This window comes from Pavona decussata, unplaced genomic scaffold (genome assembly GCF_977016875.1).
Source record: "Pavona decussata unplaced genomic scaffold, jaPavDecu1.1 SCAFFOLD_315, whole genome shotgun sequence".
Taxonomy (NCBI): domain Eukaryota; kingdom Metazoa; phylum Cnidaria; class Anthozoa; order Scleractinia; family Agariciidae; genus Pavona; species Pavona decussata.
Genome location: NW_028145706.1, coordinates 951,441 through 977,500, shown reverse-complemented (window position 1 = coordinate 977,500; position 26,060 = coordinate 951,441). Strand labels below are relative to the sequence as shown.

The following is a 26,060-nucleotide window of genomic DNA, read 5'->3' as shown; positions in this document are numbered from 1 at the left end:
GTGTGAGGGGTGAGGGGTTGGGGGTAAGGGGAAGGAGGTGAGGGGTAGGGAGCGAGGAATGAGGGGTACGGGTGAGGGGTAGGGGATGAGGATCATCATGCTGTATGATGCTCAATGTTGAAGCAATGAGAACATCAACGTATTGAGCCACATTAACGTTCCACTAACAAATGTTCAACTAACAAATAGAGTAAGAGAAATTGCAGGTATTTCTTTCCCCTTTAATGCTGAGACGCATCAATACCTGACATTCACTCAGTAATGTCGCTGTTATTTGAGAAAGCGAGAGTGTTGCGTTTATGCACGAAACACAATTTTTCTGTGAACGAACTAGAGCTTTTACATTATTGCTAGTTGATTTAAATTCACTTCGCACACATATTACCTATAAGGTGCTTAATAAAATTTGGTTCCATAGCAGCCCAAAAACCTCTTTCACTTTTGTCATGGTATCTAGACACAACAGCTTACACTGGTTTTTCGTATTTTTGACACATTTAGAGGAAAAGCAGCAATTGATCTCCTTTTAGGAAGAGAAAAAATTAAAATAGGTAAGACTTCCACTTGCTAAACGATTACCATTGGCAATGCATATAAACGACGAAAACTGATTAAAATCGATGAAAGTCGATACTCACAACTGTTTCAATCTTCGATTTTCATCAATTTCCGAAATCTAAAACAATCTATTTTTATGATCGATTTTATGGATTATGTAATTTCATTGATTGAGCCACCGGGAGCAAAAACATGCATCCCCTCGGAAGCATTTATTTAACACTACCTAAATTCTTGCAGTTAGCCCGAGCCGAAAAAACCTAAAACCATGGCTACCGGGGGGGGGGGGGGGAAGGGGTGGGTACTAAAAACAATTTAATACGGGGAGGCTCCGCTTTGAGGTCCGACCCCTTACCCTTTTTTATACCATTTTTGGCAGAAAAAGTACCCCTTTCGTATACCTTCCATTGGAAAATAATGAAAGGCCCTTTTAAATACCTAAATGACAGATTTCCCTACCCTTTCAAATCCTTCGACTCGTGAAATCCCTACCCTTTCATATACCTGAAACGTGAAAAAGGTACCCCTTACAGGCCATTATAGGAAGTACCCCCGGGGGCGGCTACACAAGCGATTTTTCGTTCGCGCAGGTGATGCGATTTTTTCAAATTTTGTCGCGTCCCCAGCGCGAGATGAAAATTGCACGTGCAGTCACCCTCGACCTGGCGAGGCGACAGGTGAAAAAATCGCAAGAAAAAAGTCGCCAGAATTGAAATTTTCGCGACAGTATCGCAGAGATAGTCGCCTGTGTAGCCACCCTGCAACTCGTGTTCGTCATACGGAATAGCTCGCGAAACGCCGGGGTATCCTCGACTGTAATTTCCGTCAGAAGTTGATGGTAAAATCCCCGTTCCTTTCTCCTTGCGAGCCACGGACGGACCCACGTTGACCTTTTCTTTTCTTCTTCCTTCGCTTGCTTTTTACCGTCAAGAAGAAGAACGCAAATAGTTGATAAAACAATATCCTCGTCCAAGGGCCGTCTGCCATGTTTGTTTATAGTGCTCAGGTCTCTTGAAGTATGCGATTTGCGCGGCTTTCAATTTGTCGTGAATCTCGCTAGAATTTGTCACTCGTGTAGCTACCCTCTCGCGCTGGCGACGCGACAAAATTTGAAAAAATCGTATCAGCTGCGCAGGCAAAAAATCGCTCGTGTAGTCGCGGCTTAAGCAAATGCCAGAGCTAGCATACACAATGGCATATCGGCTCACAATCATGATTGGTCCGAGAAAACCTCCACTCAGTATGTATTTGAGTATTCCCCGATAATGATCAATCAATCAATTAATCAATCAATCAATCAATCAATCAATCAATCAATCAATCAATCAATCAATCAATCAATCAATCAATCAATTTGCCCATTCCAAAGTTATTGCATGAAGCATCGTAGATTAAATTATACTTGGGCAGGAGCCCTCAGCAAACCCTTTGCGGCTTTACGATGAGGAGAGCCACTGATCAAGTTTTTCTATTAAACATGGGGGATGGCTGTACACATCATGAACATTCCGCGGCGGGGGGCGGGGGGTGGGGAGGGTTTATTGACCCATGTTAGGGTAAAAGGGTGTTACTGGAGGCTTGACCCTGTCCCTTGTATGGATGAAAATAACCCTAAATACCTACTCTGTGTAGGACTAATATCTAGTCGTTAAAATGATCTTATGTTGGCTTATGACCTGCTAAATAAAAACAGACAAACGTCTCCGATTTCGGGTTGCCAAATACTCGACGAACGTCTTGCAACGATACCCTGTCTAGGAAGGCTCCAGACCCTGATTAGGACAGACTCGCTTGAAATCATACACCGTGTTCAGGGAAGGGAGGGAAGGGGGGTGGGGGGCAAAAACCATACTTGGCGCGCACGCTACCCGTGTCTTAGATCTGTCTTAGCCCCTTGCGCACGTGACCCATCTCGAACTCTTGGATAAGCGAGGACCACTCGACAAACAGCATCCTCTCTAGTCGAATATTATAGGCGCTTCGTTGCAGTCACGTTATCAAGCTGCCGTTCGCGTTGATTTTTAAGCATTTTATTTCGTATTATTACAAGGTCCACCGGTCCACGGTAGGTGGAGCATTAGCCACTTCGGCATATGCCGCTGATTCATTGAATCTTCAATTAGCAAATTTCGGTTAGTTCTGATGCAAAGAGTGTAGACCGCTTAGTTTCCCAGGCAGTGATTGTTGGTTCGATATACCGATGTAGCACCGAGAATAAATATTTGTGACAGTAGAGCGGTTGGGTGGCTGAAATATCGAGGGGGTGGGGGATTTGCCAGAATAAATATCGAGTAGCAAGAATCCTAAAGAAAATATATTAGGTACAAGGTAAATTACCAGCCAAAGCAGCGTGGTCGAGTTCCGGGTTCAAGTCCCGCTCTGACCACTAGCTGGAGTTGTTTCTCGGTAGCCCCAAGTTCAACTCCTCGGACGCGCTTGTAAATAGCCAGCTGGTCTGCCTCCTGCCAGTTGGGATTTTTACCATGTTATTTTCAATTTGTAGTATTTCTTTATGAAGTTTAATGCTCAGCCCCACTAGCACTTGTGCTATAAACACTGCCGAGGGTAAATAAAGGTTATTTAAATATTTATTTATTTATTTTATTTAAAGCTGGCAGGTATGTCAGAGTGAATTATTTGACGTATTGTCACATGCATACAAACCAGCAGTTGCTATCGCTTGTTATCCGAAACGCTGATATATGTCAGCTTTAAACTGTTATTTGATGTCAGTTCCAATTTACTACAACCGACAAGAAAATAGGAGTCAAGTAGTTTTGGAAATGGCTTTCAATATAGCACAGGTAGTTTCATTTGTGTCATCGAATGTTTCAAGTTCTCCCGGGAAGGCAATCTATTCAAACGGCGTATCAACGTCGGGAGTCAAGGTCACAGCGAACTTTCACGCCAGCGAACAGGAACCTGATATTAAATGGTGAGTTAAATTCTTTCCTTAAATTAAACATGGAATGGAAAAAATTAGTTATTTCAGGGTGCTCATTTCAATGTGATCGATGCAACTTGTTCGTGTAAACAAACACTTAAGTCAATTTTAGGTCACTTAGCGCGCAATCACGCAAAATTTCTTTAAATTGGTCGACTGATTCTGAAGCGCTCGCTAGAAAACCCAACCAACTTTTAATGTACGTGAAACATTATATCTCAAGGCGTCAAAACCCGAATTTGGGGCAATTTGGAGGATTCCCACTTATTAAGAGCTCGATTTTAGTTTTGCCTATAAATTCTCGCTTTTGTGGGCTCTTGTCAACTGACTATTTAGAATCCGCTTGATAAGTGTTGACTTTACATTTCAGAACCAGAAATCTGTCATAAATAGGACGTTAGATGTCCATTTTACAGAAACTGAGCGTTAGTTTGCCGATAGAATCGCTTTTTTGGTTACGCGAAGCAGTTTTTTCGGGCGGTCGACTTTACCTTGTGAGGCGTCTAATTTCAGCCGTCAGACGGGCGAAATCGAAAATCTCGAAAAAATCCAAAAATCTTCCGTATTTCGAAAAATAAACCCCAGCAGGTTTGTAAACTCATTAATATCCATCTCAGACTGAAAATGAGGGTAGGTTAGGTTTTCGACTGTGGCTGCGAATTTTCGATTCTACCACATGACTACCAGAGCGGGAGATCCCATGAGATAGCACAGCGCACGCGCAAGATCATTGTATAGCTTGCATCGCCAGCAAGATCACTTCTGGACGATTTTCGTTGCAATTTCGCTTGAAAATATTGTTTAGTCTTACGCAGTAAGGCTCACATAAGCATACAGCGAGTCAACGTAGTTGACCCCATCTTAATGTAACTGTTCACGTGTTGTAACTACTCGCACTTCAACGTAGTTGAAGTCAGACGATTTCCCGCCTTGAGCATGGCGGACGTGGACGGCCCAAGTGAAGACGAACTTTTGAGGAAAGAAAGCACACCGGGCCCTACATCTACAGGCTCAATATTCGCCGCTCTTCTCCAGGAGATGAAAAAGATGAATGAGAACATCTTGGCTATAAGTGAGCCCGCTGAATTTAGCGACGGCTCCCCTGAGAGGGAAGACAATGTCACGGAGTCAATCGACGAACGAGTAGCCGCGCTAACAGCTAGCGGGTCATCAGAACCAAATGTTTTGGCTGATATCGCTCGCGACCTAGATGCCAGTGAGAAAACTGGCCCGGCTGCCAGCGAGGGTCTGGCAGGTATCGTAAACTCTCTTTTGAAAGAGAAGTTGCCGGATGAGAAGATCCAATCGAAGATTGATCTTTACCCTCGACCACAAAACGTGACAGGACTCAGAACGCCACGTGTAAATCACCTAATATGGAACCAAATATCCGCTACGTCGAGGACAAACGACTCCAGAACCCAAAAATCGCAGAATGCGTTGGTGGCCGGTGCAGTCGCCATGATGAAAGCAACAGACCTAGTCCTTGCATCTGCATTGAAGGACAACAAGGATTTGGTCAAGTTCATGGCTGATGCCATTGCGCTCACACTTCAAGGTCACCACGATTTGAACACCGCCCGGCGTCGAGCGATGAAGAATGACCTTAATAAAGACTATGCTGCATTATGCAGTAGCTCACCGGTCGACCAGACCTACGAGTATCTCTTCGGAGACCTCTCCAAGTTGGCAAAAGATATCACAGATGCCAACCGACTCACTAAAAAAGTGCGTCCCTCAGCCCCACAGGCTAGTCACAGCCGTGATAGAAATAATCGTCTTGGCGGTAGAAAAATCTACGGACACCAGAACAACAACCGTTATGCTCCATATCGGGGGAGAAACGATTTTTTATCCAAAGGCCAACCTCCTCGGAGCCGGAAAAAAGAGGGGACCACAAACAAACAGTAAACATTGGGGTAAGCTCACATGATAATGTTGAATTTTTACCCGACCTTACGACCTTTCACGCAGGCAATCTGAGAGAGTGTTTTCCCAGTTGGCGTAAAATTACAAGTGATATAAACATATTAGACTATGTGTCTGGTGTAAAAATTTCCTTTGAAGAGGGCCTTGTGCCCTGTCAAGCACATTACAGGCCGAGTGTCTTTAATGCTCAAGAAGAGCTTATAGTTCAACAGGAAATTAAAACCCTTCTAGGGAAAGGAGTAATTCAACGATCACATCATGAACCTGGTGAATTCATATCTACAATTTTTCTTAGACCCAAATCTGATGGGTCTTTTAGAGTGATCCTCAACCTTAAAGAGTTTAATAAGTCAGTGGAGCACCATCATTTTAAAATGGACACTCTTGACACAGTTACAAAAATGATTAAACCAGGTTGTTATATGGCATCAGTGGATCTAAAGGATGCCTATTACACCGTGCCCATACAGAAAGACCACCAAAAATTTTTGAAATTCGAATTTAAGGGTTGCCTTTATAAATATACTTGCCTCCCTAATGGCCTCTCGAGTGCTCGACGCATTTTTACAAAGATGCTTAAGCCAGTTTACTCAACACTACACAACCAGGGCCATATAAGCATGGGTTATATTGATGACTCCTATTTGCAAGGTGACACCAGGGATGAATGCAAGCTTAACATTGTTAGCACTGTGAACCTGTTCGCTGAACTAGGTTTTTACATTCACCCCAACAAGTCAGTATTTCTCCCTACTCAAACACTGACATTCCTTGGTTTTATTCTCGATTCAGTAAAAATGACAATCTCACCAACACCAGAAAAGATAGATAAGATTGTCAAAGCTTGCCGCCAGATGGCTCAGAAGGCCACACTCCTAATTTTAGACATAGCCAGGGTAATTATCCTCATCGTCTCCTTGTTCCCAGGAGCAGAGTATGGACCTCTCCACTACAGGGGACTTGAACACGATAAAACAAATGCACTTGCAGCTAATGCAGGGGATTTCAATATGCCAATGAAATTGTCCGAGGCATCAATTCAGGAACTGCTTTGGTGGATTACATATGCACCACGGGCCCAGAAGCGCATCTGCTACCCTACACCCTCAATGATTATACAAACAGATGCTTCCAAGAAGGGATGGGGAGCAGTATTTGATGGAAGAAAGATTGGGGGGAGGTGGACCCCATCGGAGGCTTTAAAGCACATCAATCTGTTAGAACTGCAGGCAGCATTTTTTGGCCTTAAATCCTTTGCAGATCATACTAGGGGAATACATATTCAGCTGCAGTTAGACAACACAACGGCAGTCGCCTATGTTAATAACATGGGGGGTTCTAAATCTCTTGAGTTAGACCAACTAGCTCACGAATTGTGGGGATGGTCAATTTCTCGGAAGATATGGGTCTCTGCTGTCCATATTCCTGGAATATCAAATATCGATGCAGATGAACAGTCCCGCAATTTCAATGATAAGCACGAGTGGGCTTTGAACACTGGAGCTTTCCAGGAAATCACTGCAGAATACCCTGACCTAACTATAGACTTGTTTGCCACAAGGCTCAATCATAAGTTTGACACCTACTGTTCCTGGAAACCAGACCCTGGGTGCTCTTTTGTAGATGCCTTTTCACAAAATTGGCATCCTTTTCACTTTTATGCATTTCCACCTTTCAGCCTGATCCCGCGATGCCTCCAGAAAATCAACAAGGGCAAGGCAACAGGCATTCTCATTGTCCCGTTATGGCCAAGCCAACCATGGTTCCCATTTCTTCTTCAGCATCTTTACAAAACCCCATGGATCCTGAACCCAGCCAAGAACCTCCTTCAACACCCAGGACATCAGCAACCTCACCCTCTGTGGAGAAAACTGAAATTGATGGTGTGTCCTGTCTCAGGAATTCCTTCACAAACTACAATATTTCTGGACACGTTGCCGACATCCTCATGGTATCCTGGCGCCCCGGCACCCAAAATCAGTACAAGACCTACATTGAACAGTGGCTCAAGTTTTGTGGTGAAAGGAAAATTAATTGCTATTCCCCACAAATGGGTGATGCATTAGATTTCCTGGCGGGCTTATATGACAAACACCTTAGCTACTCCACACTGAACACTGCCCGATCAGCTCTCTCGTCAATTTTACACATGAACACCTGCAGCAACTTTGGTTCACACCCACTTACAGTACGATTTATGAAAGGGGTTTTTGAAAAACGAACACCTCATCCTAAGTACAACAAAATATGGGATGTTTCACTGGTCCTAAATCACTTGACCACCTTGGACCCAGTTGAGAAGTTGACATTGAAAGATCTGACACTCAAGCTGCTTATGTTACTCCTACTGATCACAGGACAAAGAGGACAATCGATACATTTGCTTAATATTACCACTATGCATCTTAGTGATACATCTTGTGTCTTCAACCTGACTAGCCATACCAAAACAAGCAAACCAGGGAAACCAGCATCGGTTATCACTATCCAGGCTTTCCAACAGGACTGCCGCATATGTCCCATTAAAACACTGAAAGAATACTTGAAACGTACACACACTATCAGAGGTGATGAGCACCAGTTGTTTATAAGTTTTGTTAAACCGCATAAATCAGTATTGAGAGATACAATCTCTAGATGGGCTAAAATAGTGCTGCAAAGATCTGGTATCGACACTGAGCTGTTTACAAGCCACAGCACAAGAGCAGCCAGTGTTTCCAAAGCTAAGCAGAAGGATGTGCCTTTGGATGAAATTTTATCCCAGGCTGGCTGGAGTACTGCTGATACATTCCGGAAATTCTATGACAAACCCATCATGTCAAGTAATGACAGTATGGCATCTGCTATATTGACACATTAGACTTGTTAAGTCTCTTGTTATCCCATGTATTGTTCCCTGTAGTTTCTTGTTACAATTCATGGAAAAATGTTTCTTTGGTTACTGTTCCATTGTTATGCTACATGTAGAAGCACATAACAGATAACTTGGTGTAGTAAATGTTTACATCTTACTAGACACCTCCAGTTTCTTTATTTGCATGTGGGTGCTCGAAGGCTTTAAAGTCTCATGGGATCTCCCGCTCTGGTAGTCATGTGATAGAATTGGAAGATTAAACGAGACTTACCTGTAAGTTGAAGTTTGATTGAGATTCTATCACATGATGGACAGAGGAGGGAGATCACATGCCCAACCTTTTTATTCTCCCTCCCTATAGGAGTTATATGCAAATATTTCACTTATTGGAACATATTTGCTGTTCCTCTGTGGGGCGAGTTGGGGTTTCTTCCCTTCTCACACCCACACCTTTTAAGAATGACCTTGCTCGTGCGCTGTGCTATCTCATGTGATCTCCCTGCTCTGTCCATCATGTGATAGAATCTCAATCAAACTTCAACTTACAGGTAAGTCTCGTTTAATCTTCCAATTTTCCTTGATTTTTCTGTGCATTTGCTCTTAAGCCGCTCCCACGCGGTCTTATATCCAACAGTTCCAGGTTTGAGATTTGCTATTCTGTCTCTTACTTTCGGCCCGACAGACTCGAGGAGATAGCCAAACTTGTTTTCGTCAGAAATTGGTCTGCTGTTAATTTGCGTAAGGAACATGTTTTCAAACCTTACCCAATCCGCGGCGGTGCCTTTGAACGGAGTTATCTTTAATTGGGGAAGTTTCGCCAGGCTTGCTTTAGAAGAAACCTTTCTTCCCACATTTCTCGCTCTTTGTCACGCAACGCTTCTTAACGGCCTAAATCTCTCACACTCTGTTCGTGGGCTTTCTTTTAGTCGATTTCGTCTTGGATTTCCTTTCGTCTCTGACTGATGGCGTTTTCGATCTTTCCCATCTGCAGTGTCCACGGAGCGTATCTTTCTTTCGTATCCTTTTTCCACTGACGAATAACTCTCGCGGTGTCAATCCCTCGCTCAATCTTGAGTTCTTGCACGTGGGCGATGAGATTACATAGCCTGTTGTGTATTGCTGTCGTTCGGTTATGGGTGACTTCAATCTCTACAAAATTCCCCTTCTGCTCATCCGACTCTTCCAGGTAGTATTTTAGTTATTCGATTTCTTTCTCGATTTCGGCGAGTAAATCTTTCTCGGTGTCTTCCAAATTCGCCACGTGCATGATTTACAATCTCTCCACTCGCAATCTACGGCGTAGTTTCTTGTTTATCTCTCGGTTCCACTAGTTTCTCGACGCTTCCACAGTGTATCCTGGTCCCGTCACCAAAAGTATACCGAACACCCTATCGGTAAACTGTAAACTCACTCGATTGCGTTGTGTTTAACTCAGCTTTTAATCGGCAATCTCACGAAAACTGGCTCGCTGTTCAACTCACAATTCACCGTACAATTTCTCGCTCACATGTCATTGCCTTATTTGGAAACTAGAGCGTACGTGATCAACGTCACATAACGACAAAGACTATGAAGGGGGGGGGGGGGGAGGGCTAAGTCTATTACTCTCGCACACATGCAAACGTAAAAAAGATGTCATCAATTTAAAGAAATAATTGTTAGTGTTCTCAAGAATGTCTTTTTATTCCATAATTATCACTTATTAATTTTGTTCCTTTAATCCTCTTACAGATCCTCCAAGCATCACTGGCATTTCTGGTAACATAACAGTGAATGACACAGCTACAGTGACACTCAACTGTACAGCTGATGGTTTTCCAGCACCAAATATTACCTGGACAAGACTTTCTGATAATAGTTTCGTTCCTGAAACTTTCAAAATCAGTGGTAAACAGGATGAAGGATACTACAGATGTACTGCTGATAATGGGATTGGAAACCCATTCACAGGAGATATTTTCAATACTGTTGAGAGTAAGTACATGTGCAAACCATCTTTTCATTAAACTATGATAGACTGATTTAGTGCTACTGACCCCTTTCAAGCTTTAAACCTAATGCATCAAGGCTGCTCGGTAGCCTGGGGCGCCCAAGAAAATGCTATTGTCGACTAAATGTTTTGCAGTAGCACCTAACACTTCGCTTGTTGGGCTCCTTACCTTTCGGCTTTTGGCATTGTGGGCTCCTTGAAATTTTTCTTAGGCAACTGTTGTACAAACTTCATACAATAGTAGATTCCTTCATGGCTCATATGCGTACATGATGTCACACATCTGGAACCAGTTGCCATCTGCTGTAAAAAACGCACCTAATGCATCATCCTTTCGGAGACTTTTAACTAAGTTAAATTTTAACGGCTGTCAATGCAGCAATTGCCTTTGACCTGATTTATTTTTATTTATTTATCTTTATAGATAGATGTTCTTTTTTAATTTAACTAGTAGTTGTTATCTTTTTTTTATATATTGTCAAACACTTTTATCATGAGCCTGTGGCTCGGGGGACTGGGAGACCACCCCCTGTGTATTTGACATTAAATAAATTACTTACTAAATAAATTACTAACAACAGCCTTGTGCATACATTTTCAAATGGTACATTGTAGTTCTGGACTTGTTTAATATAATTGTTCATTATAATGACGGGAGTGTTTTACTGGAAAATACACTACTCGTAAGATTCATACTACAACATACTACCCATTTGGTGTATTTTCCATATCCTCACGGCTAGTGAGGATGTTGATGCTAAGTTTTATTGACAATAGTGCTCAAAGTGCGCACAATTTCTTATGTGTATAATGTTATGTATTTGTAATAACTGTAACTGAACATGTACACTGCGAATCAGATCGCTGAGCAATTGTTTTCACAAAACTTTGACTAGAGACAACACTATAAAATAGTGCGGGTTACAGTACTAGTTTTCATCAAGAGAGGATGAAGGTAAGAGAGGTAATCCCCCATATAGGCCCTATCCCCATCGTAATCCCTCTGAAGTTATCTTTAGAAGGTATCGATTTTCTCGCGGATAATGTTACCTCGCGCGTTACGTGTCTTTCACCGTTTTTAATTTTACAACGGCTAATCACAATCATACACTTCCATAAAAGAAATTGTTTCTCGCGTTACTTCAAGCGAATCTCTAAGAAATACACGTGATTTGAAAGCTAATAGAATGAAAATTTGAATGTCCGAAGAGATTTTAAACTCACTGTGGGAAGGAATTTTGGACTCACTGCGATAAAAATATCAAACTTCTTGTCGGAGGTTGTGATGTTTATACTCGTCTGTTTCAATGTTTTGACAGCTATTAAAATGTAACACTCTTGCATGAAAAAAGATTTGTTTCTCGCGTTTCTTCCAGCCAATCGCTTAACTACAGCGTAATTAAAAAGCTAATGGAATGTAGATTTCAATGACCAAAGGGATTTTGAACTCACTGAGATAAAAATATCAAAATTTCTGCCGGAGGTTGTGATGTTTATACTCGTCTCTTCAATTGCGGGTGTCAATGTTTCGACAGCTAAATGTAATACTCTTGCATGAAAAAAGATTTGTTCTCGCGTTTCTTCCAACGAATCTCTTAACTACATACGTGATTAGAAAGTAAATAAAACATAGATTTCAATGATTGTAGGGATTTTGTACTCACTGCGGTAAAATATCGAAATTCGTGCCTAGGTTGAGATGTTTGTGTTTGTCTGTTCAATCACGGCTTTCAATTTTCGCCAGCTAATTGTATTGTAATATTCTTGCATAATTTCCGCACAGCTGGGCTCTAAAACAAGTCATGCCGGAGCGATTCTTTTCCAATTTGCGTTGTCCAAATACAACCACTTTAAACTCGCATTCGTCCACAAAAGATATCCAGGCACCGCTTTTTGTATGCATGTTCCGCCATTTTGTTTTTAGATCAATTCGCGAAAGACGCGTAGCATTGCGTGGGAATCGACTCAGCTGTCAACGTGGGTAAAATTCAGGAGATATGATTGGCTATCACCTAACCCTCTTAGGACACTGGATCTCGCCGGAGATCTAAAAATAACTTCAGAGGGATTACGATGGGAATAGGGCCTATATGGGGGATTACCTCTCTTACCTTCATCCTCTCTTGTTTTCATTTAATAAAACTTTTTAAGTTCAAGTCAATGCAAGAAACCACTTTCATAGAAGGTAGAAGCGTTAAGATATACTATTGTAATAAAAGCTTTCATCTACATGATGGCAAAACAAAGGTTTGAAAAGTCACACAAAATGGTGATGGAACTTGCCATGGGCTATTTTCATTGACACATTAATCAGCTTGGAGAACATGAAAAATCTCACCAGATATGTTTATGACTGAAGGCAAACATCTGGGTATGGATCAAGGCTAGTGTGTCAAAGTATGACTCAAACCTTCTTTGTTGCAGACTATCGTCCTACAAACACAAGACTGGTAACTAATTTGCTTAAAAACATTGTTAATCTCACTGGAAGCGTCAACCTCACCTGTAGTGCAGATGCCAATCCACCTGCAAAGTATCGATTGTACAGAGAGGAGAATAGTTTGATCAGTACCACAACTGGCCAAGATTCTTTCACTGATTCAACCCCAGTTAATGAAAGAATTAAACAGGTGACCTTCAGCTGCACTCCATTCAATGATTATGGTGACGGACTCACAAAAACAACCAATGTGACAGTGCAGTGTAAGTACACAGGAATTGATCATGCATTTCCTCGTATTAAAATTTCATTACTCTCTGATGTGGAGAATAAACCAAGAAAGGGTTTGTAAACATGCACCACTTGTACATGCACGATTACACCAATGCCTTCCTGTAGATATCAGATTGTGTAAAAAAAAGTAAACAACAACAACAACAACAACAACACAACCAGCTCAAACAAAACATTGCAAAATAGAAACTATCCATTAGATGACGACTACATGTAGGTATTAAGAAGGATCCTGGATCTACCTGTATATGTAACTTGTATCCTCTATTTTGATTTTGTTCAACAGTTTCGGCATTATAGTTAAAAACAATTCTTTGAACTCTTAGTTTGGCTGAATCATGATCCTCTGTAAATTTTACTGAATTATTGTGGTTTCAACTTTGTAGAAGCTGTAACCTACTTTGTCATCGTGAAGTGTAAGTAAGTGAGTGAGTGAGTCAATTTTTCGTAAAGGTTCGGAATACCAAAGGTTACTGGCGATCTTTCATCGATAAATGCGATGCCTGTTAGCGACAAGCACTTTTGAGAATACCCCATTGGAGGTTACTTGTAAATTCTTAGTAACCTATAGGGAATAAATTGTTGGCATCTTTGTTTTCAGGGTTAAGATATCGTCGACGATTTTTCCTGCATAAAGATCAAACTCCCAGATAATGAATAACTTTTTAAAACAATCCGCACATCTATTTTTACGATACGCTTATGGTCATGATATCTGGCTTATTGAGATCAATGTGGTGGTCCATTTGGATCGTCATCTCAAAGTAGTTTATTCAAATAAGCACAGAATGCTATTGGAGGAGCAGAATATGCAAGGCACCTTAGGCTAACCTGCGCTCTGTTGAACCTCCTTTAGGAGCAGTGATTAAACAGCAACACCATCATCATCATCATCAGCGTTATCATAGGAATAACAGAAAATACAAGTAAAAACAATAAAATAGTAATAATAACAATAATAATAAAAATAATAAAGTAGAAGTAAAAATAATAATAATAATAATAATAATAATAATAATAATAATAATAATAATAATAATAATAATAATAATAATAATAAAAGGAAATGGCGAAGTGCGGCCGATTGGCGTTGGAGAAGTGATCAGGAGAGTAATCGGAAAGTGTGTGACGAAAGTGACAAAGCAAGAAATCGTTAATGCCTGCAGCTCACTGCAAGTGTGTGCAGGCTTGACAAGTGGCGGTAAGGTAGCCATTCATAACACCAGGATTCTGTGCCCCTCTATATCTATCTACGCCATAAACACTTACAGAGAGCCTGCGCGCTTATTTGTAATCGGTGGAAAAGAGTTGACATCTGCAGAAGGCACTACACAAAGTGACAACATGGCAATGAGTCTCTGTGCTATTAGCTTCCAACCGTTGATTACACGCTTAAATTCCTCAAGCCTTACAAAGCAATGCTGGTATGCTGATGATGCAGCGGGTGCTGGTCCTCTGAAATGGGACCTAGCTTAGGATATTATCCCAATGCTAAAAAATGCTGGATACTTGCTAAACAGGGGAAAGAGGATGCTGCAAGGGAAGTATTTCGTGATACTGCAATTAACATATCTATAGGCTCTAGAACCTACCTAGAGGAGTACGTGAACGGAAAAGTGGAGGGATGGGCCGATCAAGTTGTCAAGCTGGCAGAATTTGCTGCGACGTATCCACAGGCTTCATACGCGGCCTTCACATTCGGGTTGAGACATCGCTGGACTTACTATCTTAGAACATTACCCGATATCGAAGATCTTCTAGAGCCGCTAGAGCGTGCCATATAAGCCACGCCCTTATTCCTGCTACCACAGGGCACACCTGCACGCCAGCTGAACGTGATTTGTTAGCATTACCTGTAAGGATGGGTGATCTTGGGATCACAAGCCCATGTCAAACTGCAACCTCGGAATATGAAGCTTCAACCTCGATAATTGAACCGCTAGTTGAACAGATAGTGGCCAAGACGCATGAGCCCCCGGATGACCATACAATTAGAACATTGCAGCAACGTAACCGTAGAGATAAGGATGCGCGCCTTAGAGAAAACCTAGAGGAAGTAAAGAATGCTCTTCCTGAACAAACTAAAAGAGCTACCGACCTTGCTGCAGAGAAGGGGCCATCTAGCTGGCTAACAGTCATTCCTGTTAAAGATGTGGGTTTTACCTTAAACAAGATAGAATTCAAAGACGCCATTCATTTGAGATATGATTGGCAAATAAGCGACATCCCGTCTGCCTGTGTGTGTGGAGATGTTTTTGATGTAGACCACGCCATGGTATGCAGACGTGGAGGCTTCATTATTCAAAGACATAACGAACTGCGTGATCAGCTGGAAGCCGAAATGCTTAAGATGGTGTGCAATGATGTCCAAATTGAACCGGTACCTCAGGGGATCAACGGAGAAGTGCTGACACCCGGTACAAACAGAGCAGCGGATGCCCGACTCGACATTCACGCTCGTGGCTTCTGGGATCGGCAAGGCTCTGCCTTTTTTGATGTAAGGGTTTGTTACCCGATCGCAGAGTCTTATCGAGGCCTCACCCCAAAACAAATCTACCGCCAGCATGAGAGTGAGAAAAAGAGAATGTACGCCGGCAGAGTGCTAGAAGCGGAACAAGGATCCTTTACTCCACTGGTATCTACTACCACCGGAGGAATGGAAGGTGAATGCATGAGATATCATAGTAGACTAGCCGAACTTTTATCGACCAAGAAGGGAGAGAATTACGGTATTACGATGTCATGGATTCGCGCCAAAGTCTCATTCGCCCTCCTGAGATCTGTGCTGCTATGCTTGAGAGGCTCACGTTGTACGCGAAGAGCACCGGTGAAGATTGCAGATACCGACTTTGAAATCGATAAACAACTGGCTTGGTTTTAGGATGGGAACGAATTTCTCAGGTTTTTTTTATCTTTTCTTTTCTTAATTTTCGAAATTTTAGCTGTTTTAAATGACTGATATAATCCGCTTATATTTTTAAAAAGAGTTGTTTTTTTCTTTTTTTTTACGTCATCAAGGACCGTATTTTAACTTCCAAATATATTTTTAGTGATGATGAATTGAATTGTAAATAGGTTTTTGATAGTTCTTTTTTGTACTTTTAACTTGTAAATATTGATTTTGCTCGGAAATTTCAATAAAGAGATTATTATTATCATTAAAAAAATAAAAAATAATAATAATAATAATAATAATAATAAAAGTAATAACAATAATAACAAAAATAAATAATAATAATAATAATAATAATAATAATAATAATAATAATAATAATGATAATGAGCAAATAAATTTAACGAAATATCACATTTCTCTCACACTTACAATGATGATAGAAAACAAAAGAGACAAAAAAACAACAACAATAGAAATTGCAACATTACCGCTGCTACTACTTAATCACTACTATGACTAAATGAGTCAAACCCTGGGTGAACTCCCCATTTATGTGTAATTAGACCTACGCTCTAACCCTTCATGTTTTGTTGCACTGGTTCTTTCAGATCCTCCATTAGCCACACGTAGTGGTCGGAATTTCACTGTGTTTCTTGGACGTTCTGCCTCTTTTGACTGCGCTGTTGACGGAAACCCTGAACCTAACATCACATGGTACAAAGGAAGTACTGCTGGTGGAACTGTACTCTCCCTTGGAAAAGCCTTGAGTTTTCGGCAGACCAAGTTAGATGACACTGGCTGTTATACCTGTTTTGCAAGTAACTTTTTGGGAACAGACACTATCACTGATTGTCTTGAAGTCGGTGAGTCATTTACAGTCCTGTGGAAGTAAATTTTCTTACAATATACAGTTAACATTAAATTTAGATGTTGTTTGATTTAGGATTTAAATGTCCATTGATTTTGGTTGTCCCCCCATTAGCTATCATTTGATAGAAATATCGAGCTCATAGTCTGATCGACATTATTACAAAGACAACTATTGTTTTCTAGTAATCATATAGCTTGTAGCTACTATTTGTATGTGTTTCCTCGTGCCATTGGGTTCAGACAAGATGCCTGGCATAAAGGAGGTGTGTCCTGGCCACTTTCACCCTCACTTGTTATTCACCCCCAAAAGGATATGCGTCTTTTATACCACATTTGCTGGTAAAATCTGACCTTTTTTTTAACTTGGCTCCTGTTGAATTAAATGGAAATCTGTATTTTATTTTGCTGTGATGATATTTTGGTTGAGAAGAGATTTTCAAGCATGTCACAACTAAAAAGACATCTAAATTTGCAGTTAGCACCCCAAACCTGTGCAACTCGTTGTTTTTAAACTTAACCGTTTTTATCAAGAGTAGCAGACTGGCATCAATGGTCAGAGAAAAAAAATAACAAGTAGTGTCCTAAGTATCTTATTCTTTACTGTCTCACTTTTCGTAGAACTGCCGCCCACACCTAGCACTGGCAAATCATCGGAACCTACATCAAAAGGTAACCATTTGCTAGAAATAACCTGTAACGTGATCCAGTAAAGATCCATGATAATGATAATAATAATAATAATAATAATAATAATAATAATAATAATAATAATAATAACAAAGATTTGTCCTTTACTTTTTTTAAAAGGTGTAAGGTGCATTGATGTGTTTTTCTTCAGTCGAGGAAAAGTTTGACATTTGGCCATGCTATCCGTGTAAGAGTAGTTTTTACCGTTGTGGAGAGAAATAATAACAGTTTGTTAGTTTGTAACTAGTTGCGTCTAATTGTGGAAACTAAGAACCAAAACGTGACTTAAGGACGGTATTTTTGCTCAGTTTATGACCGCGAGAAAAGAAGATCTTAGCAAAGGCTATTGAAATCTGACAATAAAATTGTGGGTTATCACCCATTTTTCAGAGATATTAAGCAACAATAATTTTAAAAGCTTTAAGAAACATAACAATGTATGGCATTTTCTCGGAATTGAATCTTGATTTTCTCTGAAAAATGCGTGGTTACCCACAATTCTTTGGGGTCTCATGACACACTCTTCTTTGCATCCAAAGCCGGGACGATGATGAGAATCAGAAATTTCATTTTAACCCTATTCAGCCTTGTCGAAGGGGGGAAGCGGGGGCGATGGCGCAGTGAATTTAGTGCATAACTTCACAATATTAAAGCAAGCACAACCAAACCTTATGAATTTGGTATGTCTCTTTAGTTAATTGTTCACGCCAGGGCGGTGTTCTTCGAAAATTTCATATTTTGTTTACCTCTATTGTGAAAGTGTTTGTTGTATCAGGTTTCGTTATCGGTTTTGATTATTTCTGAGCTAATATGATATTTTTCTGGGGTTTTGGAGAACTGCATGTGGCAGTGATCCACAAAATAATTACGGAAGAAGATGGCGGCTGTGGAGAACCAATAAGGTAATCAGTCAGTAATTAGTAACGTCATCATCTTATTTTTTGGACGCCAAAGAAAAATGTTCTTCCATTGTCATAGATTTAATAAGTTACGAAGAGGTCAGGAACTTATAAAACGCCCAAGCCGGCTGAATAGTGTTAACGCGAGCAAAGAGGCTATATGACGTCCCAAGACGCATTTAAAATGGATCCTTTAAAGAAGTGAGCCAGGAAAGCAATAATCATTCCCGAGCTTTTCTCATCAGAACGAAATGAAATAATCATTATGCATTTTTAAAACCCACCTAAAGGATGCTGAATTGCTTTATTTCTAATAATACAACAGGTTAGGAAACATTTGCTGACGAACAGAATTTTTATGTTTTTCTCTCGGTCTTTTCTCAAGTGTTTAAATAATTTGTCGCCAACGGGTTTCGTATAATGATATGTAATCGAACAAAGCTCGCCAGGTTTACGTGACAGACAAGGGCTGGAGGTTACGCATTTCAATGAAATGAGGTAAGGTAGGTAAAGACGCACAAGAGCCTAAGTGGCGCACACAGCCGGAGCTTAGCCCGGTTTCTGTAGCATGAAGCAACTAGGAGTATTGCTTCTCCCCCCTTGATGGGATGCTAGTCCATCGCAGGGTTACCCCTAGCAGTATATCGCCGGTACCCACTTATACACCTGGGTGAAGAGAGACAATGTGGAGCAAAGTTTCTTGTCTAAGGAAACAACACAGCAATGAAGAGACCAACCTGGCCTCGAACCAACGACCCTCAGATCCTCCGACCGTCCGATCGAAAGTCCGACGCGCTAACCACAACACCACCGCGTCGAACCAACGACCCTCAGATCCTCCGACCGTCCGATCGAAAGTCCGACGCGCTAACCACAACACCACCGCGCCTCCTCAATGAAATGAGCCCCCTATCTATTGTCGGAGGTTAACTATTTGTGACCTTGCTACCACGGGGTCATTCGTTCAGTAGCATTAACCGTATGAACATCTCATATTTTCCACCTCCTCCTTCCCTTTTCCTATCCGCTTTTGGTCCTTGTTTAATAATTCTGACCTAACCTTTAAATGAGCCTAGTATGTCTCAGATTTAAAGGTATATTAAATCGATTCAAAGGAAATTAATTATTCATTAAATCCGGTTTGCGCTATGAAGTATTTATAGGACGCTTCTTTTTCAACAAGTGTTTCTCCAAGTACCTCCGCGTCCTTCAGCACGGGAAGTGAAGCCTGATAATAAAATAATAATATAACAATAATGGCTGACAATATTTCCTACAAAATTGAAAATGGCTTACTTTGGTGTTAACAAGTCATTACGTTCAACATGTAAACAAATTCTTGCTCTTTCTGTAGAATCTGCGGAGTTCGTTCGAGTGGTGACTTTAACAATAACCAACAAAGACTGTAATAATTTTCCAGAAGATGAGTTTCGCACAGAGGTATTAAATATTTTGTGTTGTCTTAAATCGATTGTTAACAAAGCTAAACTGGTATTACATACCAAAGGGAAGGTAAAAATCCCTGAACGCTCCCTTTTACAACCATGAGTAGGTTTGACTCCTATTTTTAACTTATACGTGTGCAAAAAATAACTGACCATTATGATTTTCTGAGTTCATAAGGACGGATTAGACGTAACAAGAGACAGTTACTCTTGATGCAGATAGAAGCTGGTTTCGTGGCCCGATTTATTATTTTTATCTTCCTTTGTAGGTTAAGAAGACACTAGAACCTTTCGGCCTGAAAGGTGTTGGAGTCGCAGTTAGGTATGATTTTCCTCACCTTTTAATTTCCTTGTTGCAAGCTTTTTGAACAGGTGCAGCTGAGCAATCTCTCAATTTTTATCTGTTAGGTGTGGCAGTGTGATCGTTGATCTTGTTCTGCGATTCAATCAAAACGTAGCTGAAAACGTTGTGATATCTACCATTAAGACTGCTGCAGAACAAAACAAATTCGGATCGTTTAATGTGGATCCCAATTCAATTAAGTCGGCTCCGTGCTCAACCACTTCCTCATCACCTACCAGCACCGGAGGCACACAAGGTATAGTAAAGGTTTTGTGTCACATTTACTTTTGCTTATGCTAACGTTTAAACAGCTGAATAAAATTCGTTATAAAATGTGTAGTAGGTCGCCATGATAAATGGAGTATTCATGACACTACGATTTCATTGTAGAACAAAGGATTATGATGATTACGTTATAGTGAGTAAATTGAGTAAAACCATTTTCAGTAGGTAGTTAATGTTTCAACTTGCAAACCTCAACAACAGTAACAACAGCCTTATTGCAAGGAGGTTTTTCCGTTACGCGAAAGGAGCTACATGGTTTTATAGAGTTGTAAGAACTTAAGTTTCAAGAATGGACTCAGCAACAGTATAATAAGCTAGCAGATTTAATTTATTCTTATACTTACGCGCTCCTTGTGACCTACAGTTTTCGTCTCACGCACCAGCTGTCCTCTTTTCTCGGCACAATGCTCGACACGCAGACTCCCTTATTAAATCCAACACACAGCCACTTGAAACCTCCACATACACTACTTCAGCTCTCCATCAACCGCCTTTTTAAATAAGTGGTAATTTGCTATTTGTAAAATTATATAATGCTCCAGGAACTCACAAGAAATCTGTTTGTTTTGGAGTTTAGTCAATTGCTTACTATTTTAAGTAAAAAAAACCCGGTTTTTTTCTTACCAAGAGAAGGTTTTAATGAATTTTGTTCGTGTTTCAAATGCTTTCTTATTTGTTTGTGCTCACAGAATGTAAATGCTCCTGTAATGACGTCATTTTGCTAGCGATCATCGGGGTTCTTGTGTTGATCATCATTCTTCTCCTTGTATTCATAATTTGGCAGCGCAAGAAAGGTAAATTATTCATTAAAATATCTTTCTGGCAAAGAATCTTGTATTTAAATTAATGAATGATGACTTTTATCCTTTTTCTCAGGGACTGCAGAAAAGAAAAGGTACGGATTTGATCAAAAGAATACAGTTAATCATTATTATTTTCAAATCAATAAATTTTTAGTATTTTGAATGCTAATTAAGGGAAAAGCTATTATGTTTTCCTTTATCATTTCTTCAAAATTACAAGCAAAGTCATTTCCTCACTTGTATTTGCGTAAATCGGCTTTCGGAGACCTCTGCTGATGCTAAACATTTTTTCACTTACTTTGTATTAAACTGAAAGTGGAAGATTTTATGGTCATGCTAACTGTTGAAGGTTAATTAATCCTATCTAGACCGGGCTTTTTTTGTTTTGTCTTCTGGGAAACGTGGGGGGGGGGGGGGGGGGGGGAGGAAAACTGTTGGTACCCCACCAAAAAGTTATTCAGGTTCAAAGTCGCCGCGCGCCCAATCAGCTTTCAATGCAAAATAACAAGAAGCAGTGTCCTGAATTAAGTAAGAATTGACTTTCTTACAAAGACCTTTGTTCCATCCTTAGACAATATGAGGTGCCTCCTGGTGATAAAGGATTCTATGACGTAAGTCTTTCTTTAGTTCTACTATTTCGCCTTTCACCCAATGTATGAAATCATTTTCGATTCCTTCTGAAATAAAGTCTATTAATTTTAGACTTACACCACGAAGAGACAAAATATATTTCCTTTTTCAGAATGAAGTAGAAATGGAAGACGTTAATGCCAGTCATCTTGGACAAAGTAGCTCCACTCAACAGCTAACGATGCCTGGTGCTACATACATGGACCTACAAAACCGCACCCGTCAATCACAAAGTCCTTCTCCAGTTGCCGAATACGCACCCCTTAATCTACAGACACGCTCCTGGGAAGTAGAAAAAAACAACGTGACTGTGGAAAAGATTATTGGTAAAGGCGCTTTTGGTCAGGTTGCTAAGGGAACGGCAATAGAACTCCCGTTCAGGTCCGGAGAGACGACTGTTGCTATTAAAATGCTGAAAGGTAACACTTTTTTGATACTGGTTTGACTGAGTTGTTTTCTTTTATTGGAAAAATTCTTCGTTGCATGGACGCAAACGAGATGTTAATTTAATCCTTTTTTTTTTTTTTTTCAATAGAGTTTTCTTTTGTTTACTGGATAATGCCTCGCTAACGCACTCTGTTCTCAGTTATAATTTGCCTCATTGCTTACTTGTAGCTAACGCCCCCGAAACAGACAAGAAGGACTTGCTATCAGAACTTGAATTGATGAAGACGCTTAAACCTCATAATCACGTAATCAAACTGCTGGGATGTGTCACTGAATCTGGTAAGCAGTTTTATTCTACATAATCACGTTTAAAAGTTTCTCAATGGGTGTTTTTTAATTGTCCTAATAGACGGCTATTCACGACTTACACAGTATTTCCATGGCACGAAGTTACTTCGTGAATGAAAGGTAATTCCGTGCCAGAGTACTTACCACAGTTTCAGAGTTTGCCTTAAGTTATTAATGATGAAAAGAGCGCATTAAATTTCATTCCAGAAGTAATATCTCTTGAGATGTACGCTATATAGAAACAACGGATTGATGACATAACATAAATTGTCTCCGACTTTTTGGCAAAGCGCAACTTTTTGAGTTGTCTCTTCTTTTAATTCATAGAGCCTTTGATGGTGTTGATCGAGTATGTCCCGTATGGGGATCTACTGGGTTACCTGAGGAAGAGCCGTGGATTGAATGACACTTATTACAAAGACCCGGATATCAAACCCAAGACTAGCCTGACATCAGAGCAGCTGATGAAGTTTGCTTGGCAAATCGCAGATGGGATGAGTTATCTGTCTTCCAGAAAGGTGAATAAAAGTATTCCGACTTCATCTCATCCATTTTAAGCAAACAGTGGAAAGTCTTTATTGTAATGATGCATTAGGAGATATATTAATGAATAAAGCCAAATTGGTAGAGGCACTATAAAATCAAGTGTTATAAATAGGGTAGCCGTCAGTTGCACGACGATGTCCCGGCGTACGCGAGCCATAAGGGGCACATAAACAATGAAAATGCCCCTAGTGGACCTCTTGATATTACAACAACTTTCCAACAACCACAGAAAAAAAAGAGTAAAAACCAGTTGCATCAGGATTGCCTGGCGTACTCGAGCCATTAGGAACTAATGAGTGTTTCGTTACAGATCATCCACCGAGATCTTGCTGCTCGTAATGTTTTGGTTGGAGAAGGAGAAACGTGTAAAGTGACAGACTTTGGAATGGCAAGGGATGTGCAGCAGGAAAACATCTATGAAAGGAAAACGCGGGTAATACACTAAGAAAAGTCCTAAAAAATTTGTGATATTGTTCGCTAATTTGAAGAGGTATTGCATTCTTTGAGAAAAGAGACATATTATTTCCCCGTTTCCAAATGACATATATAAACTCTCAAAGCAATAACGAGATTAGAAAAATCGAAAAATCACGTAAACATAATGAAAAAGTGTTACATTAATCTGATTGTACTAGTTAATAAACCTAAAATAATCCATGTACCTTTCAACAATTAGGGTCGGCTACCAGTCAAGTGGACAGCTTATGAATCGTTGTTGTATGGAACATACACCACCAAGAGTGATGTGTAAGTATAACTGTAGCAGAGTTGTTTAACAGCTGATTTTACCCATTAACTTCCACAGAAAGTCGAAACGGTTCAGGAAATCTGAATAAACATATTGTCATTATATGTATTAACTAACAGGAAATCATTCTTTATTTCCACTTTCTTATAGATGGAGTTATGGAGTTGTTCTCTACGAAATCTTCACAATAGGTAACAAATAATAGATGTGAACTCGATTTTTTAAACTTTGTAACTTTTTTTAAACTAAGTCTGGGTTTTTTTCTTTTTGTGTTCCTGAGATGTTCTCTGAAGTTTGCAAAGTGCAATAATGACGTCTTATAATCTTGTATTGGCGATCTTATCGTGAATGTTCTTTATTCTCTAATAGTGCAGAAAACTATACAAACCATTCTTATTGACTTGAGAGGAGTCGGAATGAGTAAAGAGGTGTTAAAATGGTGTAGAAATTTAATCTTTAGTAGTAAAAAACTTAAAATTTCTCATCAAAATTTAGACAAGCATGGTTGGAAAAACCTTATTGCCGATAATTACCAAATAGTTAATTACCAAAAAGAAAAGAAAAGAAAGCCTGAAAAAATGGGAACGGGATTCGAACCCATGACCTCTGCGATGCCGGTGCAGTGCTCTACCAACTGAGCTATCAAGCCAACTGGGAGCTGGTCGTATTTTGAGTTCGTAATATGCCCGTGAAGGATGAATAAATAAATAAATGTAAGTATATGAAACATATATTTGAACTGCGGATGAAAGATCAAATAGAAGAAAGATCCTCACAGTTAGTACGCAACTTAAGCAGTTGCGAAAAGAAAGCCTGAAAAAAATTCAGGCTTGAATGGGATTCGTACATTTATTTATTCATCCTTCATTTATTTATTACGACCAGCTCCCAGTTGGCTTGATAGCTCAGCTGGTAGAGCACTGCACCGGCATCGCAGAGGTGATGGGTTCGAATCCCCTGAATTTTTTCAGGCTTTCTTTTCGCAAGTGCTTTAGTTCTAACTGCAAGAATATTTCTTCTATTTGATCTTTCATCCGCAGTTCAAAATATATGTTTCATATATTTACATTTATTTGCCGTTAATTACGTTAAAATTTGTTAATTTCATAAACAAATAAGTAAGCATTTACATAAATAACTATTTATTTACTTATTTCGTCATTTATTGCCTCCTGGATCTAAACAAGTTAACTTCTGAAACTTTTCTTGGCTCAGGTGGCTCACCATATCCACGGATGGATGGCAGGAAAATTGCGAGCTTACTCCAGGGAGGATACAGGATGCCTAAACCACAGCACGTGGACGATGAATTGTAAGCAACACGCACCATTATTCGTTTAATACTAATAGAAAACTTCATTTGGTTTTGACAATAAATTAATATCTTTGCTACCGGGTGGGGAGAATGCATTTACCCAACGATATCGGATGGTCGTGTGGTTGGGTATTTTCGCTAGTTATAGCTTTATCCTATGCGAGACCGAGATACTGCTGCGAGATACTGATAAATTTTTTTATTACACTAAACGTATCAATGGAAAAGAACGACAGTCAATATCAGGAAACGTAACAAACAGAATTAGGTAGGGAAAAGAACTTACAAGAAATGCTAAATTTGTTTTCCCAGGTATCAGATAATGATGAGTTGCTGGCAAAATGAACCCGAAGCAAGACCTGCATTCACTGTTTTAACAAAACAGCTGAGAAAAATGGAAAATCAACACAAGGTGAGATTCAATATAAGCAGCAAATCTGACGAGTTGAGTTTTGAACAAAGCTCGCTTTTTTTAGTGTTGTTCTCGTTGTTTCGTAATTCCCAACTGGATTTACTGAAAAAATTTGGTTGGCATTGCATCCAAAATGTTTAAAATACCCATTATGACGAGTTTCATTGTGAATTAAGGAATTCCAATTTCTGGCGTTTAAAGATCTATAGAGAAATTGTACTTAGAGTATACTCATGGTATGGCTAAAGGTAACATCGGAACATACGCTGCCAGTTTTAACGTAAGGGACGTAAGGGAGCAGTTAAGCACAGACGCTCGTGAGCCACGGACCGCAACCGGAAGTCGAATGTTTCCTTCTTTAGCGTGGTTTTGCTCCTTACCACGGACAGGAAAAGCTCTTGTTGATAACTGTGGCTTGACGTTACAACCGCGATGGC

At 40.1% G+C, this 26,060-nt stretch overlaps 3 protein-coding genes across 6 annotated transcripts in view; 2 read left to right on the top strand and 1 right to left on the bottom strand.

Moving 5' to 3' along the window:
* The window catches only part of LOC146454102 (uncharacterized), a 392,508-nt gene that overhangs the window by 54,113 nt on the left and 312,335 nt on the right, over positions 1 to 26,060 (bottom strand). The window lies entirely within an intron of this gene.
* Positions 1 to 26,060, top strand: part of LOC146454111 (uncharacterized) — a 143,928-nt gene that overhangs the window by 4,794 nt on the left and 113,074 nt on the right. For both annotated transcript variants that reach the window (XM_085095849.1, XM_085095848.1), the window contains exons 2-19: positions 10,017 to 10,259; positions 12,700 to 12,978; positions 16,514 to 16,768; positions 17,394 to 17,444; positions 19,716 to 19,801; positions 20,076 to 20,128; positions 20,215 to 20,405; positions 21,124 to 21,228; positions 21,311 to 21,329; positions 21,809 to 21,848; positions 21,980 to 22,286; positions 22,483 to 22,593; positions 22,930 to 23,120; positions 23,459 to 23,581; positions 23,825 to 23,895; positions 24,047 to 24,087; positions 25,112 to 25,208; positions 25,524 to 25,623. In XM_085095849.1, the coding sequence (XP_084951975.1) occupies positions 10,017 to 10,259; positions 12,700 to 12,978; positions 16,514 to 16,768; positions 17,394 to 17,444; positions 19,716 to 19,801; positions 20,076 to 20,128; positions 20,215 to 20,405; positions 21,124 to 21,228; positions 21,311 to 21,329; positions 21,809 to 21,848; positions 21,980 to 22,286; positions 22,483 to 22,593; positions 22,930 to 23,120; positions 23,459 to 23,581; positions 23,825 to 23,895; positions 24,047 to 24,087; positions 25,112 to 25,208; positions 25,524 to 25,623 (2,363 nt within the window). The remainder of the gene's footprint in view (positions 1 to 10,016; positions 10,260 to 12,699; positions 12,979 to 16,513; positions 16,769 to 17,393; positions 17,445 to 19,715; positions 19,802 to 20,075; positions 20,129 to 20,214; positions 20,406 to 21,123; positions 21,229 to 21,310; positions 21,330 to 21,808; positions 21,849 to 21,979; positions 22,287 to 22,482; positions 22,594 to 22,929; positions 23,121 to 23,458; positions 23,582 to 23,824; positions 23,896 to 24,046; positions 24,088 to 25,111; positions 25,209 to 25,523; positions 25,624 to 26,060) is intronic.
* LOC146454118 (uncharacterized) lies at positions 4,245 to 8,577 on the top strand. Of its 2 annotated transcripts, none has more exons than XM_085095873.1 (2): positions 4,245 to 5,421; positions 7,110 to 7,247. In XM_085095873.1, the coding sequence occupies exon 1, from the start codon at positions 4,439 to 4,441 to the stop codon at positions 5,411 to 5,413; it is 975 nt and encodes a 324-aa protein (XP_084951999.1). In that variant the 5' UTR covers positions 4,245 to 4,438; the 3' UTR covers positions 5,414 to 5,421; positions 7,110 to 7,247. The 2 variants fall into 2 exon arrangements, with proteins under 2 accessions (XP_084951999.1, XP_084951998.1); XM_085095872.1 differs by having other exon boundaries at positions 5,280 to 5,421; positions 7,110 to 8,577.